Source organism: Necator americanus, chromosome IV (genome assembly GCF_031761385.1).
Source record: "Necator americanus strain Aroian chromosome IV, whole genome shotgun sequence".
Lineage (NCBI taxonomy): Eukaryota > Metazoa > Nematoda > Chromadorea > Rhabditida > Ancylostomatidae > Necator > Necator americanus.
The window spans coordinates 36757514-36770326 of NC_087374.1; the positions used below are offsets into that span (position 1 = coordinate 36757514).

General features: G+C 36.5%; 2 protein-coding genes across 3 annotated transcripts; both read left to right on the forward strand.

The window, feature by feature from the left end:
- Nucleotides 1-2086: 2086 nt before the first annotated feature.
- RB195_003837 (uncharacterized protein) lies at nucleotides 2087-6251 on the forward strand (the record flags this gene model as incomplete). The annotated part of the gene is made up of 5 exons (XM_064201669.1): nucleotides 2087-2146; nucleotides 3999-4175; nucleotides 4636-4714; nucleotides 5976-6116; nucleotides 6202-6251. 5 exons carry the CDS (start codon nucleotides 2087-2089, stop codon nucleotides 6249-6251), a joined length of 507 nt encoding a protein of 168 aa, XP_064057550.1.
- Nucleotides 6252-7246: 995 nt separating this feature from the next.
- Nucleotides 7247-12665, forward strand: RB195_003838 (uncharacterized protein; the record flags this gene model as incomplete). Of its 2 annotated transcripts, XM_064201670.1 has the most annotated exons (9): nucleotides 7247-7403; nucleotides 9509-9530; nucleotides 9611-9647; nucleotides 9703-9766; nucleotides 10656-10744; nucleotides 12036-12125; nucleotides 12183-12323; nucleotides 12389-12493; nucleotides 12549-12665. In XM_064201670.1, the coding sequence occupies 9 exons, from the start codon at nucleotides 7247-7249 to the stop codon at nucleotides 12663-12665; spliced, it is 822 nt and encodes a 273-aa protein (XP_064057551.1). The 2 variants fall into 2 exon arrangements, with proteins under 2 accessions (XP_064057551.1, XP_013308944.2); XM_013453490.2 differs by lacking the exon at nucleotides 7247-7403 and having other exon boundaries at nucleotides 9513-9647.
- Between the last annotated feature and the right edge of the window lie 148 nt (nucleotides 12666-12813).

Sequence of the window (12813 nt, forward strand, 5' to 3'; positions counted from 1 at the left end):
AACGCGGATTTTTAAAGAAAAGAAGCCGTGAAAAAGGGGTTTTTCATTAATTACATTTACGACTACCTCCTGTTCCACCTGTCGAGTGGATTAAAGGTGAATGAGTGTAGAGGAATAGAGGACTGGACTGTTGTGAAGGACAGAACTTTTTGTGGTGCACTTTTTTGAGGTCTTTTTTTTTGAGGTAATTACTAAACGCTGCCAACGCTGGCCATAGTATCAGATTAGTATCGTGAATGCAGTCTTCCTCCATTAGAAAGTTGAAAAATTATGATCGCGAAATTTTCGAGTAATTGTTGACTCAATTATCAAATTTCATTTTTTTTTTCTTTTCTTCCTGATTTTGTTCAGCTCTGCTTCTTATTTTCTGATTTTGAGAGCATGTATTCCACAGGAGATGAACTTTGTCAGGTTATCTCTACAATATTGTGCAAGTTCAAATATTCTTAAAAAATAAAAATTGACAAAAAAACAAAAAAACCGAAAAAAAAGACAACAAAAACAAAAATTTTATTCTTATCTATCCTAAAATCATCTTACGCGATATTTCTGATACCTAATACATATTAAATGAAATGTTGACTTATGATTCCAATTTATGTGTGCTCGATTCTCGAACACCAATTTTTTACGCTCCCTTTGCCTAGGAATAGTGTCTAGGAATACATAGTTTCTCGCTCTCTCGAATTTTGACTGAGAGGACAATTGTTTATGTTTTTAGAAACTGAAGCGAAAATCTATATTTTTTTTTGTTCTACTCCTTGAAATTCCCGACTTCAGAGGTAGAGGGAGATTCGAAGTATTCTTCACCTCCTCTAAGAACAGCTGAATTTTCACATGTGTTCCATAGTAATGCTTTGAAAACATTCATTTTGAATTCTTTGTGATTCCTGACCACAGGAACATGTTGTCCAGGTCCCATTTCTAGTGCGATGTTTTGTTTTATGGATTTTTTCCTAACCATAAAATATGTAGGTGTAGAATCAGATATTTGCCATTTATTCTAATTATAAAGTTCTTAATAAGAAAGAACTTCCTTCATCCATATCGTATCTTTCAAGAAGATTTTTTTCTTTCAGCAATGAAAGCAAAAATTCCAGAAAATCCATACATAAATGAGCTGTTCTCACGAGAAAATCCACAAAATGATTAATTCCACTTTTCACTCCATCAAATATTTTTTTAAATATCTTTCGTATTTCACATTAATGAGAACGATTTCTTATTGAAATTGGAGCGTGAAGTGAAGCTGTTAATTTTGAGTATAGATGCACTTTGCGCGTGATTTTCAGTACATTACACACTTCGTTGGGGGAATTTTATGCACGTCGTAAAAATTCGTGGAAGCATCGTAAATCACATTTTTGCAGCAATACTCGGTTATTTCAGACCTTGCCTGTGTGTAATTTCCGCTGTGTAAAGCAAAATATCGAGGATTTTTCAAAGTTTTTTTTCCTCCGCCTAAGGACCCCTTAAATTTATGTAAATATATTTTTAAAAGGTCACTTTGGATGCATATTGTGATTGCATGAGTGGGTATGGTTCGAATTTCCATATTAAATTCCAGATGTAAGTAATCTTTGCAGCGGCAGCGTGCGGAGGTACACATACGAGGGCCCCTACCGCTGCCCCTCTCACCATTTCCGAAACTCCAATTTTTGCTAAATATGGAATTTTCTCGCATGGATATTTTACAACTGCTGTTGGCCCCATGTCATCTACATGCCGTTTCATTTTTCTTCATTTTCATCTCTTTCTCTCGATTTCCACAGCGTTATTTATGCTCATAAGTTCCTTAAATCCTTGACTTTTCTAGAAAAAAAAAACTTATTAAAGCTACAACAATGAATGTGTTCACCCTTTATGATGTCAAAAATTTTTCTCGGATGCAACGTTCCTTCTCATTTATCGCTTTGAACACTTCTGATTTTGTTTTTTTTTTGTCGAAGTCCTCGATAAAACCATTAAAAATATTTTGTATGTACGAGATCCATAACATAACTTTTTAAATTGTATCGGTTCACCCCTGTCATGCATGATCTCATAAATTTTCAGGATTTATTAATGCTGTAATGTTGCTGGCGATATGCCTGATGGTACAAATGACCGAAAATTTCGTTGCCTTTATGGTACGGCACACGCCTCTGTGAGTATTTTTAAGCTTTTTCTCAATCAGATACTGTAGTTTTTCCATTAGTAAAAAGTAATACATACGTTTCTTCTATGAATATGAGCAATTAGAATGAGTATCATATTGGTTTGACACCGCAAAAATGTCCTAATTCTCCACAGATAAAATAAGGTATACGCACTGTTTCCATACGAGAGTGTTGTTATTTTTCGGGTAAGGCCAGTGTCGGTTTATTCCCATAATCTGTATCTACAACAGGGACCCTTAAACTTCGTTAAAGACATCACTCCACGCCGCAAAAACCGTAAAAAACGGCCTGGAAGATACGGCTTCGAGCGCTCCGGCGCACTATTTTCCACAACGAGTTCGATTGGAGCGCGCCAGACTTGTGCGGCGCCGCATCTTCCGGGCCGTTTTTTACGGGAATTAGGAAGAAATGGACGGAATCACCCCCTCTCCATAGTCTCCCGTCCCGTATACGAATACTCCACCTGGAATCCGTACCACATTAGATTTGTGGGGTGATGCCTTTAATCTGCACTTGATCCTTACCACTTTTACATTAAGATATCATGATTCCGAGAAATAGTTAGGGACCTAAAAATCTATGTCACATTTCTGTTCAGCACGTGGAATAGGGCCTAGGTGAAGAGATTAAAGACGTTCTAAAAGAAGTTCTAAAAGAAATAAATGATTGAGATTGATATGAAAGTATGCTTGAGTACTGTCATTGTCAGTACTCTTCGATATTCTGGCACTGATTTGACTCAAGATCTAAAAAACTAATAATTCTACGACCACCCATTCCACCTTGTACTACGAAAACGCACTTCAAATTTCAAAAATTTCTCCATCAGTTAGGAAAACGATAGTTTTTTAGGGTTCAATTAGATCATAAGGGAATTTTCTTTTTTTTTCTTGCATTAAATTTAGTTTCGTGATGAATGTACGTCATTTAATCACTAAAGAAGTTATTCAATTGTTTTTCATTACTTGCGTCATATTTTCAGGTATAGAATTCATTATAAATTTAATAAATGATATGATATACAATGAGTAATGTAGAAAAGTATGGGTTCGAACCAACGAATACCTAACTAGACTGGGAATAATTAAGCTGGCTACTATTTTTTTTTTTTGCACACACATATTTTTTCAGTTTCATAATTTCAATTTCATAGTTTCTTAATTACACATTGGTGATCATCCGCTTGATGCACTGATGAAATGGTCTCTCATCCGCCCCGTTTCCTCAGACCTCGCTCTCTCACCACGTCACTCGTTCCGGACACTTAAGCATTCCCTGAACGAAAAACTGTGCAATTTTTTTAATGGTCTCAAATCCACTTTCGAGTTGTTCTTCGAGTCTCAGAGTTCCTGATTTCGGTTGCTGGGAATCGTATCCTTTACAGAAATATGGAAGACTATGGTATATACTCATAGTGAATATATGGACGGATGATCCTTAATCTATGATTAAGAAACTATGAGATTTTAAATTGTATGTATGTTAAAAAATAAGTAGAAGGAATATAGTAAAATGTAAACATAAAATATAAGCAATAAACCAACATAATAGTTGTAATTATAAGAGTTTGACCATTTTCTATCAGTATAAGACTTCAAACTTGACAAAATATGCCTTTTACTATCGCTTCGACTAATTTTAGGCGTTTCACTTTTCACTTTCACGTTTCAAGTTTTTATAAGAAAAAAACTCAGAAGACGTGTCCTTGGAATAACTAAAATTGTCGAATTAAAAAAAATATAAAAAATAAAATAAAAAAAGTTGAAATTAAAAATTACTTCGTTTTCAATATAATTCATTTCTTAGGACCTATTGTTTATTTTTTAATTTTTTTTTCAGCTAGTTACCAAGTTTATTGTGGCCTACATTGTGATATGGGGCATCCTCTTGATGCAATTACCGCTTCCACCGTATACGATATTCATCTCTTTAATCGGGTTCGCTGTCTGTATGTGCACTGTGATCGGGATCATCACCAGAAATCCAAGCCTGTTGATGCCTTTGTATTTTTATATTGTGAGTATTCATTTCTTCTTGAAAAAACCTTTTCAGATCCTTTAAGCAAACCTGGGAAAAAAATCACGTTCCTTTTATTAAGGGTAACATTACAAAATACTAAGAAATATTAGGAAGTAAAATGTGCTGTGAGTGTAGTTTTTGCAATATTTCCATTCAATGGCCTTTTTCGGTGACTCCACACCTTATTTCCTGTTCAATCCATCAATTTACTGTGGTTGCTTGGATATTCATCTCTACATCACTTTGACGCCTTACTAGTTTTATAAGCAAAAGTTTTTTTCCCCCGGACATTTTGGTTTATACCCATAAGTATGCTCTCTGCAACCTTTTAGAAACGTATTTCTATTTTTCTGGAAGTTAATCAAATAGTTCAGCAAACTGTATTCTTCCAGAAAAAAAAAACTTGCACCAGATTTTTTACACTCATTTATGATCATCCCTCAATCCATACTTTCAGGTCGCTTCTATATTTTTCTTGTTCTTTCTTGGCGGTTACTATTTTTATGTGAATATTTTTCATAAGGACAAAGTTGAAGGTGAGTTTTTAAAATTATTTAAGAGTAATGCAATTTCTTCAGATATAGGAATTATTTAAAAAAAAATAAACGACGTAACAAATTCGTGGTGGAAGGTGTGTCCTGAAATTGTGAGAGATGTGTATGAAAGTGAACCAAATGCGTCCATTGTAATTTGTTTATTGTTTGGAAGAAGATTTAAAATTCTAAAAAAAACAAATCTGGAATAATACAGTAGGTCTTAGCATTTGAAACATAGTCTTGCTCTATGCTCCTGTGAAAATTTCATTTCGACCACCTGTGCCGAAACAGTGTCCTGGAGAAATCCGCACTAAATACAGTCGTTCATTTTACTGTCTCTACAAAACTTTACAAAATTCCAGCCTCATAAGGAAAGCATGCCTATAACTGCCAAATCTTTTCTATTCTGCTTTTTTTACAATTTGATACTCGAAATAATAAGTTCTTAATCCTTGACGAGGTGTGGAAGCGAGAAAAACGAGCATAGATCCAAGAAGTGCTCGAGGATTAAGAACTTATTAAAGTCAGGATCGCTTCGTCAAGGATTAAGAACTTATTAAAGTAATATTGCAACCCCATTTCGACCTCCGTTAGGCTGTTTTTTTTTTTCTGAAGCCAGTGTCTTGAACGTAAGTTTCGTCCGGACTAATTTTCACATGAAACTTGCAAAAATTGGAGCAGAGCCAGGTTTGACCCTTTCATTTCTCCTCATGCTACTGGCCTTATCTTATTCTTCAAGCTAGAAAGTCCTTTTGTTATGAGGAAGCGAATATAGTGTGAATGAGTACACTTTTACGTAGATTTTCCGTAGTTTTTCTACCCGAAGAAATGGAAGGTGCTATAATTCTTTACGGAGACATTTCCGGGAAAACAACTTACTATCCTTTGTTTTATTTTCTGAATTATTTTATTAGCAGACATTTCTGGGAGGCATTCAAACTTTATACCATTTTTACCGCATCGATCGTCAATCTTCGTGGGCAGAAGTTCTTTTTCACACTTCTCACAACTTTTCAAAACTCTGGATTGTTAAAAATTTCTATTTCTCCAAATTTTTCCTGCCCGCTTATCTTCATGCAGGATTTCGTTTTCACGTACGATACTGACATTAGGCATACATAAACAAAATTCAAGCAATCAATAATTAAAGTGCTACAAATAATTATTAAGGTTATTAAGGAACACTGTGTCTACTCACACGAACCCTTGTAACTTCTCCCTTATCGTTTCTCTGGATTTCTGCACCACGCTTTCTTTTCAGCAGCCTTTGGCGAGAAATTCGATAAATACTCGTGGATTGCTCACTTACTGGATGTGTTACTTTTACTCATTCATTACTGGGAACTTGGTGTGATTTCGAAATGTCGACGATATTTTCAGTACATACGTCTGGAGGACAAACGTAAGTTCATCTCTTAGCGTTGATTAGTGAGTAGCTACAAATACATACATAGTACTAGTACAATACTAGTTCCTTTGAGTTTCAGAACCTCTCGAACTTCATGTACGAAGCGAAACGAAGGAAGAATTTGCCTGAATTTCACGGAATCTTATCACTCAATAAATTTTTTCCTTATTGACATCTAACACCTGTTACTGGTGATCGATGATGTTTTCTTCTCAACGCAGCACTTTTTGCTTGAAATTAGGAGACAGGATTACCGGTTGTGGAAAAAAAAAGAACATCTCACGTCCATTATTTCAAACTATGAACGTTAACATTTCCGAGAAACTTTTAAGAAATAAATCTCTAATTTAAATACATGGAATTCGTTGTGGGGTAATTAAGCGCTAGGTGTATGTCGAACTGGAGAGGAGATTCGACTGCTAAATCGCTTATCCCTTCAGCTTTATAGAAAATATCAGAGAAAATCATATCCATAAATCAAAGAAGGAATTTTTTGAGATACAATAAAAAATACACATATGTATGACAATATAAATATACAGTTAATAAAAATATACAATAAAATACATCTAATAAATAATATAAGATAAACAGTACTTGGGAAAAAAACGAGTATGAGCGCAACGTTCAGGAACAAATATGTGCACAGTGATCAGGTGGATATATTCAAAAAACAAAAAAATGTTATCGGTCATTCAATGCAAGTAAAAATCATATATACAATACACAGTACAATACATATTAAACAATATACATAAGATAAGAAGAATAAGAGAAAATAAGAAGAAATAATAAGAAGAATGAGAATATACATAAGATAAGAAGAATAAGAAAAAATCAGGAACACACAGGAAAGAACTCATAAGAAAAAAAACTAAAATTTTTCTTCTCGAACTGGTTCAGTATTGAATTTCACAGTCATATGCTAAACAAACATTCCACTAGAAACGAATTTTTTTTTTATTCTAATCATCCTATATGACGAAAATTTCATGGAGAAAATTATGTATGAGGGAAAGTATACAATGAAAAATCCTAAAATTTCTGCTGCTATCCAGGAACGATGTCATTCACCCCAGTGAAATCGTTTTTGATGACATAGAAAAGGCAAAAGATCGCTATTGATGACCTTATCGCTTATCATTGATGACATGGGTCAACTTTACATAGCCACCAGTGATCAGCCATCCGTTCATGAACTCAGATTTTCGCCATTATTCGGCTATTTACTAATTAATTTATGTAATTTATTCTATTTCACTACAACTTCGTCCTTGATAGGTCAGTTTTATATTAATAATTCCTTAAGATAGCAGGAATATCAGCGATTTTTGAGAAATTTTGCTTTTGTACAGAATAAAGCACGTTCTACAAATTTTTACATAATCTGAATTTAAAAAATTAAGCAGTCTTTCCCTTTATTGGTACTGTAATGAAGTGAGGCTACTACCATTGTAACAAATAAATTAGAAAGTCTTATTCTTATGGTAAAATTCTTCAAAAATTCACTAAACACATGAAAACTTTGTGAAAATTTCAGTTTCTGGTTTTTTTCCTTATTTATAATCAGCTAGGCATTATTAACAGTATTTGATTGAGCCAATTTATGTCTCGTAAGTTTTTTTTTTCTTTTCCTAGGAACCATTTTAAAAAAATTCTTTGCATTCTGTCCTCAAAGATACCGATTGTGTCATTTCACACCAGTCCGCTGTCATTGGGTTTTTGATCTTCGATCGATCGTCCTGTATTGGTTCCCATTCGTGTACAACCATAAGCATTATTATCCTTGGAAGAAGAAGGTTAAGGTCAAAGGTAAAACGAATTCCAGTTTAGGATCAGAAATCCAAAAAGGGACTCTATGAGGTCCTTTGGAGATCCGCCAGGGAACCTGCTGTAGAAATATGAACTATTGACGTTGCCTACCAAGAAAATCCATGAGATGCGTAAGGACATTTTGATCATCGATGAAATACGATCCTTACGACGAAAAGCAATGAATAGTTGCTCCTTTCCGGAAAAAGCAGCCCATAGCCCGAGATTCCCTTTTTTTTCAAAGTTTTCTTCCGAAAATAACAAGGCTCTTGACGAATATATGCCCGCTCGGTTCTGCACCACGCCAGATCCATCCAATTTCCACTTCCATCCAGAAGAAAAATCCCAGTAGTTTAACGAGTGTTGAGAAACAAATATGGATTGATTCTCGTTTTGTCCGGTTCCGAAAAATCTCCAGATAAACACAACAGCGCTGCGTTTTTCATAGCTTAAGGGTCATGTTTCAGTTGAGATCGATGTGCTTCTAATGTTATTGGCGAAGTGTTCCTCTCAGGACCTCGTTTATGTGAGCACCGAGCTATGATTGTAGGTGCTTACAACTTCATAAGGGCGATTTCACTTGAGTGTTTCCACCAGCGGTAACTCTCCTCGATTCTGTTCCTGGGCAGAATTCAGTTTCACAAGATGGCTCCTTTGATTTCCACTCTTACGTTCTATTTTACGCAAAAGCAAAGGATTTCTTTAATCTCCTTAGATTCCAAGAACTACCACTCATTGTTTATGTACTTTTACTGTTTATTATCCATAGAATATTTTCCTCCTAAACGACTTGCTGCTAAGTCCGAGATTGTTAGTCATTTGTGGACACTAATCGACTTATCCATGAATTATCAAACCAGGAATCAATCCGCTGCTTCACCGATATTTAATCCACGATAAGCGACGCGTAAAAGGTCAGTTGGCCTTATCATTGCTGGGTCCACCTCTGAGTTTTTCAAATAAAATAGATAATAAACTTTGAAAAGAAGCTCAAACTTTCTTTTTTTCATAACTAGGCTATGATAAAGCACAATATTGTTTTCTTGAATATTACGTTCAGCAATTATTGATATTCTGCAATTATTGATTTTCCGAATTATTCTCTGCTTGTTAGTGCGTATGGCTGAAGAGCGATACCTAAGAAAAAATCCTGAAAATTTCTTTTCGATAACATTTTTCTTTCATCGCGCTTACAGCAATGTTTTAAAAGCACATTTCAATTAGATCTGGTGTAGGCAAGATGTTCCAGCTTAGCTGGAGAATGTCTGTGCCTAATTTATTTAACAAATTACAGTTTTTTGAAGGATAATTCCAAGCGTTGCGCTGCTAAGAGCCGTCATTTTGCCCATCCATAGTTGCATCTATTTCCCATATAGGAAAATTCTCTTAATAATTTTTGTTCTAGTTCTGGGAAGCGTTTGTCAATTGCAAAAAGTTCAGCAAAAAAAAAAACGATTTGACCCTAACAAGGACTATTTTTAGACTCAAACTGTGTTTTCTCGACCTCTAACGGTTAACCTTCGAAGATTCTTCTTTGCACGCTTCCATTCACCACCGTAACTACATCGCTTCAGGGAAATGGGCCGAATTCAAGGCGTGGTTTTGATCAGTGGTGCGAATCGCGGCGTTGGCTTGGAACTTACCCGTGCGCTACTAGCGACTGACCATGTAACAAGAGTGTACGCCGGATGTCGTAACACTGAAAAAGCTGAGGTAAATCTTTTAAGCGAGCTGAATAGCAAATTTCTCGTTAATGGGATGTTTCCAGAATCTTCGCACACTGCAAGATCCGCACAAGAAGCTTCGTATAGTAGATCTTGACGTTTCTAAAGGTACGTAGATATTTGATGTCGTTTTCATTCCGTTTTTGTAGATGAGACGGTCTCGTGTCTTGAAACCTGGGCATACTTTTCTCAATGTTTTCCAATAGTGTCCCTAGGTTTTTAGGATGAAACCTTATTTCCTTGAAGTTTCTGCTTTTTTGCCATCTTTAGAGGCCGAAATACAGGTTTATTGATAGAATCCTACATTTATCCCGTCAAGTGCCACAGTATTCCGGGTCAATATTACGATAATCGTTCAAGATACTGAAAACAGAGACTATATTTATTAAAAATAGTTTTACATAGTGTTAATACTATTAAAAAACATTTCTTTTTTTGTTTTTACACTGCTTTATTCTTACTGTACTGTCCTTAAATGTTTAAAAGCATCACCCCCGAATCTGACTTGTTATGGATTTCCGACGGTCAAAGACTATACGGAGACCTAGATTGCAAAAACTGGCGGGATCTTGCTTATGTCTTTTTGGATCACTGCAAACAGACGGCTTCGGAATGCGGTTCCTCTTGAGGTCCTCTACTGCAACGTGCCACCCTTGCGCACCGCCCCCGCCTGCGATTCGTCGAATGAAATGAATTGCCAGCCAGCTCATCCGAATGGATTTTCGACAAATCGCAGGCAGAGGCGGGGTGCGAGGGTGGTGCGTTGAAATAGAGGGTGTCGTAAGGAACCACATTCCGAAGCCGTCTGTTCACAGTGATGCAGGGAGAGAAGAACGAAATCCCACCCGTTTCTGCATTTTATACCCCTTTATAGTCTCTGCCCGTCGGAAATCCATACCATGTCAGATTCGTGGGGTGATGTCTTTAACGTAGTCAACCTAACTTCTATTCTAACGCCACCTTTTTTTTAAACCGAAAATTTATCCTCGTAATTTAGATTGGAGTATCAAAAATGTAGTTGAATCTGTGACCAAAGAAAGCGGACAAATCAATGTGTTGGTGAACAACGCCGCAATCCTAGAGAAGGTAATTTTTTTCCAAAGATATGACTTCAATATGCGGCTCTCAGAACAATGAAGTTCTTTTTTTATGGCCCTTCATCAGCTATTCAGCACCAACTTTGTAGATTTGTACGTTTGCAAATTTGTTGGCTTGAATAGATCATTTCCCACCCATATCCAAGTTTTTTTTGTTTATTTTGGATCGCAAACTCCACTAAACCAGAGTTTTCTCTTCTGCCGACAAGAATTGTTTCACTGCTAAAATGTCTGATAGGGAATTTTCTGACTCCGAGGATACCTCATTCTATTGCTTCTTTTTTTTTCCGAGTGATCCTATTTATTATATGTCCACATACATGTATGAACCACTTAGTTGACTTAGGTGCGCTCATTTATTTCCATGGTAATAATATCAGTCCAGAAAAGGCTGATTTATTCCGCATCTTCGCCGGGGGTACCGCCATAAGCATATGTGCACATATCTGTGCTCCACTCGTTTGATCCTCATCTCGAGCTCGTACGGAAAAATCCGCTCGTCGACATTCAGTACAGAAAATTAAGGGCATCGTCCCACAAATCTGAGGTGGTACGGATTTCAGGTGGAGTATTCGTATACGGGATAGTAAATAGTGGAGAGGGGTGTGATTCCGTCCATTTCTTTCTAATTGCCGTAAATAACGGCCCGGAAGATGCGGCGCGTGCACAGAGCTGGCGCGCTCCAGTCGAACTCCTTGTAGAAAATAGTGCGCCAGAACGCCCGAAGCCGTATCTTCCGGGCCGTTTTTTACGGGAATTAGGAAGAAATAGACGAAATCATCCCCTCTCCTTAATCTACGATCCCGTATACGAATACTCCACCTGAAATCCCTACCACCTCAGATTCGTGGACTGATGCCTTTAAGATCTCACCTGAATTCGCAGTCCCAGGTCCCAGATTCCAGCTACCATAATGAACCTATTCACGAGGGAGAAGATCGTCTTGGAATATACAAAGTCTTTTATTTCACACTCTGCTCCATTTTATTTACATTTTAGGAGAGAAAATCTATGCAAAGCTTACAAAGTTTTTTATTTCATTTTTGAAGAGCACTCAGTGAAAATTTTGTGGAGTATGGGGTCCTTTCGCATCGGTGTCTCTTCCAAGAACTCGTTCTTTCCACTTTACTCGTTAGAAAAGAACACCAATGACTAGCTTTCTCCTCATTTCAAAAGAAGTAACGATCTCTCCAAAAAGAAAAGGTATTTAAAAAAAAGACCGATTTCTTTGAGCCGCTATGTTAAAAGAATCTGGAGGAGACAGACTGCTTTCATTTCAGGATCACAAAGCGGGAATTCCCGACGGTGACAGAGGAGTATGGTTACGACATTTCGACATTAATATAGTATCTCATGCGATGATGATCCAGGTGAGAAACAAAAACAACAAATAAATAAAACCGTTCGTACATCACAGGCTTCTCTAGGAATGTCTCCCATTATTGCGGAAGTCAATCGCACACGATCAACCGGCTACCGTAATCAATATTTCTGGTAGGAAAGGTTCCATAGAATTATGTCCTGGAACGGAACGAGTTCATGGAAATTATGCGTATATGTGCAGCAAGGTAAGAGAGGATTTCCGGAATAAGAGCGCCATATGAGCGAAATTGAAAACATTCTTCCAATCTAGACGGCTCTCAATCATCTAACCCGCATTTTATCCATTGAACATTCGGACATTCTTACTGTGTCGATGTGTCCTGGTTGGAATCGAACAGACATGGGTGGAGCTGAGGTAGGCGGTAAAATTTCTCATTTATGATGAGACCATTTAGAAGATCTTTTTTAAGGGTATTAAAGACCCATCAGAAACAGCACCGGTGCTTCTGTCAACGGTGGATTCGATGACAATTCTCGAGCATTCCGGGAAATTTTGGGATCGAAAAGGAAGGCCGATTCCTTATTGAATACAGAAGAACAGTACCATTCGTGTAGTTATGATTATAGATCGATTGTAGATTTTTACTCATATATTTATACACACATATTTATATACATATTTTGCATGCTTTTTTTAAAATTTATTTTCTCATAAAATTTCGCTTTCTCTAAAAT